The 7,784-nt window shown below is 56.0% G+C and overlaps 1 protein-coding gene across 1 annotated transcript in view; it reads left to right on the forward strand.

The window, feature by feature from the left end:
- DDB1 (damage specific DNA binding protein 1) overlaps nucleotides 1-6,526 on the forward strand; it is a gene marked incomplete at its 5' end in the record, with an annotated part of 11,123 nt that extends 4,597 nt beyond the window's left edge. The window contains 18 exons of the mRNA XM_008629413.2: nucleotides 301-403; nucleotides 499-574; nucleotides 654-762; nucleotides 985-1,163; nucleotides 1,244-1,407; nucleotides 1,488-1,595; nucleotides 1,808-2,015; nucleotides 2,112-2,207; nucleotides 2,378-2,489; nucleotides 2,959-3,082; nucleotides 3,314-3,478; nucleotides 3,810-3,904; nucleotides 4,028-4,198; nucleotides 4,670-4,779; nucleotides 4,922-5,091; nucleotides 5,208-5,310; nucleotides 5,508-5,631; nucleotides 5,921-6,526. Coding sequence (XP_008627635.2) covers nucleotides 301-403; nucleotides 499-574; nucleotides 654-762; nucleotides 985-1,163; nucleotides 1,244-1,407; nucleotides 1,488-1,595; nucleotides 1,808-2,015; nucleotides 2,112-2,207; nucleotides 2,378-2,489; nucleotides 2,959-3,082; nucleotides 3,314-3,478; nucleotides 3,810-3,904; nucleotides 4,028-4,198; nucleotides 4,670-4,779; nucleotides 4,922-5,091; nucleotides 5,208-5,310; nucleotides 5,508-5,631; nucleotides 5,921-6,004 — 2,301 coding nt within the window. The remainder of the gene's footprint in view (nucleotides 1-300; nucleotides 404-498; nucleotides 575-653; nucleotides 763-984; nucleotides 1,164-1,243; nucleotides 1,408-1,487; nucleotides 1,596-1,807; nucleotides 2,016-2,111; nucleotides 2,208-2,377; nucleotides 2,490-2,958; nucleotides 3,083-3,313; nucleotides 3,479-3,809; nucleotides 3,905-4,027; nucleotides 4,199-4,669; nucleotides 4,780-4,921; nucleotides 5,092-5,207; nucleotides 5,311-5,507; nucleotides 5,632-5,920) is intronic.
- Nucleotides 6,527-7,784: the final 1,258 nt, after the last annotated feature.

The following is a 7,784-nucleotide window of genomic DNA, read 5'->3' on the forward strand; positions in this document are numbered from 1 at the left end:
CCTCCTCGCTGCTGGGAATTTTTGGCTGTGTGTGTCCATAAAATCATAGAATTCCAGAATGGTTTGGGTTGGAAGGGACCTTAAGGATCATCTCATTCCATGGGCAGGGACACCTTCCACTAGACCGGGTTGCTCCAAGCCCCGTCCAGCCTGGCCTTGGTGGATCTTTCAGGTCCCTTCCGACCCTAACCATTCCAGGATTCCATGATTCTAGAATGGGTTCCCCATTTCCATGATCCCAGAGAGGAGTGGGAGAGCTTCCCAGCCACAGCTGGTATAGTCCATCTGCTTTTCCCTCAGCTGGTCACCTGCTCCGGGGCCTTCAAAGAGGGATCGCTGCGGATCATCCGCAACGGCATCGGGATCCACGAGCACGCCAGCATCGACCTGCCGGGAATTAAAGGTGTGGGAGGTGTTCCACAGCCTGAGAGGGGACGTGGTGGGCACGGATGAGGCTGGGATGTGGAATTGTGAGGATTTGTGGCCTCCTTGTTGCAGGGTTGTGGCCGCTGAGGTCGGATCCGCACCGGGAGACAGACAACACCTTGGTGCTGTCCTTTGTTGGCCAGACCAGGTAAAGGTGGGATGAGCTGATCCAGGCTCTCAGCCCCATGTCAGAGCAGGAATTAATGGGAATTCCCTTCCCTGCTCAGGGTTCTGATGTTGAACGGAGAGGAAGTGGAAGAGACGGAGCTCACGGGATTTGTGGATGACCAGCAGACGTTTTTCTGCGGCAATGTGGCGCATCAGCAGCTGATCCAGGTAATTCCAGCACAAGGAATAAGTGGATTTGCCTCTCCTGGTGCCACTTGGATCGTGACTTATCCAGGGTAGGGGTTGGGAGTGCTTCCCTGAGATCCGATGGTATCAGCAAACAGGATCCTGGGTCCATGTTTCTAAGGGATATGGAAAGAGGAAGGTTCTTGCTGTGCCACCCGCCTTGGTAATGCTGTTTTCCATTATTTTTCCCATCTTTCTTCCCAGATCACCTCTGCCTCAGTGCGACTGGTCAGCCAGGAGCCCAAATCCCTGGTGAGCGAGTGGAAAGAGCCCAACGGGAAGAACATCAGCGTCGCCTCCTGCAACAGCAACCAGGTGGTGGTGGCCGTGGGAAGGGCCTTGTACTACCTGGAAATCCGGCCCCAGGAGCTCCGGCAGATCAGGTGAGCCCACATCCTGAGGGCTCTGGGGATGCTGGGATTTGGGATCCAGGCGGACACCTGTCCACCCTCCTTCCTCACAGCTGCACGGAGATGGAGCACGAGGTGGCCTGCCTGGACATCACCCCCCTGGGAGACTCCAACGGGATGTCCCCGCTCTGCGCCATCGGGCTCTGGACCGACATCTCCGCCCGCATCCTGAAGCTCCCGTCCTTCGAGCTGCTGCACAAGGAGATGCTGGGAGGAGGTAGGAGCCTCCCAAGGGTGGCAGGGGTCACTGGCCGGGTCCTGAGCGACCTCATCCATCCCTTTTCCTGCTTCCCACAGAGATTATCCCTCGCTCCATCCTGATGACCACCTTCGAGAGCAGCCACTACCTCCTGTGTGCCCTGGGGGACGGAGCTCTCTTCTACTTCGGCCTCAGCCTTGAGACAGGTGACCTTTTCCTTTCCTTTCCAGTTTCTTGGGAAAGATCCTCCTTGCTTTCACAGCCTCATGCTCAGATGGGACTGGCTGAGGGCTGGCGGATTCCTCCAGCACGCTGGAGGAAGGAGATGGATTCCTCAATGTGGGATGTGCTTACCCACACTCCTGTTTTTCCCTGAGGTGGCGTGGCAGATCCCAATCCCTTCTCCCTTTGAATCCAGGCTTGCTGAGTGACAGGAAGAAGGTGACCCTGGGGACACAGCCCACCGTGCTGAGGACATTCCGCTCCTTGTCCACCACCAACGTGTTCGCCTGCTCCGACCGCCCCACCGTCATCTACAGCAGCAACCACAAGCTGGTCTTCTCCAACGTCAACCTCAAGGAGGTCAACTACATGTGCCCCCTCAATTCCGACGGATATCCCGACAGGTGAGCCTGCCACGATTTCCTGTTCCTGAGGAATATGGAGGAGTGGGAGGTCCTGGTTTTTCACCCCGTGTTTTCCATGATTTTTTCCCCCACAAGTTTGGCCTTGGCCAACAACAGCACCCTGACCATCGGCACCATTGATGAGATCCAGAAGCTGCACATCCGCACTGTTCCCCTCTACGAGTCGCCCAGGTGAGGATTCCTGGGATGAGGATTCCTGGGATCCGGGTGCTCCACTGCATGGGACGAGGGTTGGGGTGACGTTGCCATCCCAGGAGCAAACAAACAGCCCTTGTTGTTCCAGAGCTCTTGGAACGGCCTTTCCAGGCTCTCCCAGCCACATGGCTCTGTTTATCCCACAGGAAAATCTGCTACCAAGAGGTATCCCAGTGTTTCGGGGTGCTCTCCAGCCGGATCGAGGTGCAGGATGCCAGCGGGGGCACCACGGCGCTCAGACCCAGCGCCAGCACCCAGGTGAGATCCCAGGCTGGGTCATCCCTGCGCTGTGGGGATCAGAATTCCTGATCCGGCTTTTCCTTCATGGTCCTCCCTTCCAGAGCTTCCAAAGCTGTGAGTCCAGTCCAGTTCCTCAGCTGGGCCGGAATGGGTTGGTGGGATCTCTCCGAGGGGGTGGCACAGCCACTGTTCCACCTGATCCCTCTTTATTTTTGGGCGCTGCTCCTTCCGTATCCCATCCAGGCTTCTGTGTGGTCTCCAAGGCTTTCCCGTTCCCAAGGATCTGGCTCTGGCAGCCACAGCAGTTTACACAGAGTGTATACTCATATCAACACCATCATTCAGCCCTGCAGGAGCAGGGAGTGTGTCCCTTTACTCATTCCTCACTCCACCTGCTCTTCCATCCCTTTTCCTGCTCCCCGGCTGCCTGGAGCTCTGTGGATATCCCGAGTAGCACTGGGATGTGACGGATTTTCCTGTTTCCCAGGCCTTGTCCAGCAGCGTGAGCACCAGCAAGCTGTTTTCCAGCAGCACGGCTCCGCACGAGACATCCTTCGGAGAGGAGGTGGAAGTGCACAACCTGCTCATCATAGACCAGCACACCTTCGAAGGTACCTGTCCCATCCCAAGATCCAGCTCTTCCCATCCTGGAGAAGCCCAGGGGAGCTTCAGCCAAAGCATTTTCCTGGAGGAACATCAGCCATATTTAGGGAATAGCAATTTTTGATGGCACGAGGTGGTGGGGAATAGGACAGGGAATCTCTAGGATGTGTCTTAAGCTTTCACTTCAAGGACTTTGGGATGCCAGTTGTTCCTCCCTTTCCCGCTTTTTTTTTCCCCAGTGCTCCATGCTCACCAATTCCTGCAAAATGAGTATGCCCTCAGCCTGGTCTCCTGCAAGCTGGGGAAGGATCCCAACACCTACTTCATCGTGGGCACTGCCATGGTGTATCCTGAGGAAGCGGAGCCCAAGCAGGGCCGGATCGTCGTCTTCCACTACTCCGATGGTAAGAACAAGGTGTTCTCACTGGGAAAAATCCCGCTGGTTTTGGTGGGAGATCAGGGATGAACTCCTCAGACCCTGGAGAGCTTGTGTCCCAGGAGCAGGCAGTTTTTCCCAAGGAATCAGCTGTCAGGATCTGTAGGTTCTGTGTTCCCTTCCCCCCACCCCCCCCCATCTCCTAGAGAAGCCCAGGAATCCCTCACCAGCCCTGGATTCTGGGATTTGCTTCCCATGGCACTTGTTCCCCCTCAGAGAGAGTTTTTTGGGAGGCAAAGTTCAGGACAGCTCAGCTGAACTTGCCAGCCTTGGGATAAACAACCCAAGCTTTATTCCAGGGAAGCTGCAGAGCCTGGCTGAGAAGGAGGTCAAGGGAGCTGTGTATTCCATGGTGGAATTCAATGGGAAGCTGTTAGCCAGCATCAACAGCACGGTAAACATGACCCTGACCCTGACTTTTTTTGGGAGCATGTTTGTGGATGTGGATGTGAGCCAGGTTGAGGGTGCACATCCCAGCCCCCACGTGGAGTATCCTGATCCATGTCCCATCCCGCAGGTCCGCCTGTACGAGTGGACAGCAGAGAAGGAATTGCGCACGGAATGCAACCACTACAACAACATCATGGCCCTGTACCTGAAAACCAAGGGGGATTTCATCCTGGTGGGAGACCTCATGCGCTCCGTGCTGCTCCTGGCCTACAAACCCATGGAAGGGAATTTCGAGGAGGTGCGGAAGCGGCGCTGGGAAGCCGTTCTGACAGCTCTGGGCACAGGGAGCGGTGTTGGAGGGGATAAAAGGAGGAGTTTGGCTTGGCTGGATAAGGTTTGACACAGATCCCCGTGGTTTCTGGAAGGATGGATCCCTCCGTTTCCAGGGAACTGGCTGTGGGAAGAGCAGCTGGTGCCTGGTGGGTGGGAGGTGCCATCTGGGATGCCTGGTGTCCACTTGGAATGGGGGTTTAAATTGCTGGAGTGCCTCTGGCACGGGCTGCTCCACGCTTTCCCAGGATGTTATCCAAGTGCCACTTGGAGCAAGACCATCTCCAGGAGTGCCTTTCCTGCTCAGCTGCTTCCTGGAGCAGAGAGGGACAGGCTGGATCCCACGTTGTTCCTGAATATTGGTGTGGGGTGGGATGAGCATGCAGGATCTCAGGCCAGGCCACCTGGACACAGCGTGTTCCCTCTTGGCCCCTTGCAGATTGCCCGGGATTTCAATCCAAACTGGATGAGCGCTGTGGAGATCCTGGATGATGATAATTTCTTGGGAGCGGAGAACGCTTTCAATCTGTTCGTGTGCCAGAAGGACAGGTGAGCTGGATGGGATGGATTGGGGATGGGATGGGGTGATAGGATCTTGAGGAAAACTGAAGGAGCATTCCCAGCTCTTGGGAGCAAGGGATAGCTTTGGAGTGCCCCCATCCGGGACTGAGCAGAGTGTTTGGGATTCCAGCGCGGCCACGACGGACGAGGAGCGGCAGCACCTGCAGGAAGTGGGATTATCCCACCTGGGAGAGTTCGTCAATGTCTTCTGCCACGGATCCCTGGTCATGCAGAACCTGGGAGAGACTTCCACGCCCACCCAGGGATCCGTGCTCTTCGGCACCGTCAATGGAATGATTGGTAAGGAGCAGGCCCTGAGGATTCCCTGCAGGATCTTGGAATACTTTGGGTTGGAAAGCTCATCCAGCTCCACCCTGTGCCGCATTCCGAACCCCGTGTCCGTTACTCCCGTGCAGGCCTGGTGACATCCCTGTCGGAAAGCTGGTACAACCTGCTCCTGGACATGCAGAATAGGCTCAACAAAGTCATCAAGAGCGTGGGGAAGATTGAGCATTCCTTATATCCTTTGGCATTCCAGCCAGGAGCCGGCGCCGGGTGGGGTTTACCGGCTGGAGAGGGTGGGAGCGGGTTTGCTGGCGCCTTCAGAAATCATGGAATTGAGGTTGGGAAAGCCCTCTAAGAGCGCAGAGTCCAACCATTAACCACGTCCAGGGCTGGTGTTATTCCCTGTGGATTTGGCTCCTTGACGGCGGCACCTGGAGATCGTTCCACACCGAACGGAAGACGGAACCGGCCACGGGATTCATCGACGGGGACCTGATCGAGAGTTTCCTGGACATCAGCAGGCCCAAGATGCAGGAAGTGGTGGCAAACCTGCAGGTGAGCTTGGGAATGTGGCCTTGGATCCTTCAAGGACCTTGCTCAGGAGTCCAGGCTCGGTAAATTGTGGAATTGTAGAGTTATGGAATGGTTTGGGTGTGAAGGGACTTAAAGGCACCTCCCACCAGACCAGGTTGCTCCAAGCCTCGTCCAACCTGGCCTGGAGCATTTCCAGGGACGGGGAAGCCACAGCCTCTCTGGGAAACGCTAAATCCACACCTTCCCGAACGATCTGGGAATGGCTTTTGGCACTTGCCGAGGTCTCCAATGCCTTTTCCTCCCTACGCAGATCGACGATGGAAGCGGGATGAAGAGGGAAGCCACCGTGGATGACCTGATAAAGATCGTAGAGGAGCTGACCCGGATCCATTAGCAGGATTCGGGATCATTCCCTACCCCTTCCCTCCTCATGGAGCAAGGGAATCCTTCCCCAGCTGTGCCCAACACCGGCGGCAGCGGCCGGAGGGGGACGGAATCTCACAGGGGGAGCAGCTTGTTAGGAATTTGGGGCAGTGTTGGTCATCTCCTGCTGGGATTCATGGATTCTGTGGACTTGGCTGTGCCCAGAACTGTCCCTTTCCGTGGGTGATCCACCGGGATCTGATGGCCTCGCCTCAATTCCCTTTTCCCTGGTGTCCTTAGATATTTTATTACTTTTTTTGGCTTTTGGTTTCGCTTTTGATCCTGGTTTTTTGGTTGGTTTTTTTTTTTTTTTTGGATTCCTTGTGGTTTTTTGGAAAAGGAATCAAAGCTGGAGGAGCAGCCGAGGCTGGAGCTGAGCAGGATAACTCTGTCTCCATAGGATCCATGCCTTGCTCAGAGAGGGAAGTTCTGGGAAGTTCAAGGTGTTGCTGATTTCGGAGTTTTACCAAATAAAGTAGTCCAAGAGGAAAGATCCGTGTCCTGAGGAATGGTGATATCCGTGTCCTTGGTTCTGGGATCTCAGGGACACCTGTTTTCCAAGTACATTTTTCTGGCTTTTCTTGGATCTGTAGGAAATTTTAGTTCCTTACCTGGTTGCCAGTGGTGCTGTGAGTGCCTGGAGAGGCAGATTTTAACGGAATTTTTTGGGAAAGCTGGATTTTCCAGCCTCTGGCTGCTCGTGTTTTCCTGGTCTCCCACCTCCTTCGCATCTCTCATGGAATTTGGGGGTTATCTGGATCTTTCCATGCTCTTCCCCAGCTTGGATCTCCCCTGTAACCCCTGGTTAAGTGCCCCCCAAGTCCCATTCGTGTGGGTTTTTCCCAAATCCTTCCTTCCAGAGACAGCTGGTGCTGGAAGCATCCCTGGCTCCCGCTTCCATCCCGGATTCTCCGAGGAGGCCGCAGGGAGAAGGCTATATTTGGACATCTCTTCCCAGAGCTGGGGGAGCAGGGAGTGACCGTGGACTCTCTGCTCCTGCTTTTATTACCTCGGGCTCTGTTTACCTGCCTGGAGCAGCCTGTTCCCAAAATTTGGGAGGCCCAGGGCACAGCACAGCCTGGATCCTGGAAGCTCTCTCCTTTTCCCACCAACACTGGGGGTGCTGGTGCCAGTGCAGTGTTGGCACCCTGCTCTTTTTGGGATAAAAGTGCTGCTGGCCCGGGCTGGACCATTGTTTATCCACTGCCACTGCTCATGAGCTGCCTCCCAGGGACTTGGGATCACATTCCCTTAGGACAGGAGCTTCCCATGGCTGCACTGGGGTTCCTAAAAAACTGGCATGACCCCCCCAATGTGGCTTCCATTGGGAAGGGGGCTGTGTCTTCCCTGGGTGATCCCAGCCCTTGGGAAGGATTTTGTGCTGGATTGGGAATTTTGGAGGCAGCAGTGCCCTTTGCTCTATGGGATCAATCATTTACCTACCTCCGACCTTTGCTTCATTCCCTGCCCTGGGATGGGGGCGTGGGGGGGGGGGGTCACTGGAGCGGGGTGTCCCGCAGCATCCCTCTCCCTCCTGGATGCATCCCACCATCCCGGCTCCGCTCGGCCCCTTTATCCGCCGCGTGGGTCCCCGTGCAGGGCTGGGAAGGCGGCCCAGCGCCTCCAGGAGAAGGAGGAGGAGGAGGAGGAGGAGGGGTGGGGAGAGGCCATGCCGGAGCTTTGCCAGATGTGGGAAAGGAGAGAAGGGGGGACGCCTTTCCCGCTGCTTCCCAAGCCTTGGGGGTACCCCC

The sequence above is a fragment of the Corvus brachyrhynchos genome, unplaced genomic scaffold (assembly GCF_000691975.1).
Source record: "Corvus brachyrhynchos isolate BGI_N302 unplaced genomic scaffold, ASM69197v1 scaffold1103, whole genome shotgun sequence".
NCBI classification, from domain to species: Eukaryota; Metazoa; Chordata; class Aves; order Passeriformes; family Corvidae; genus Corvus; species Corvus brachyrhynchos.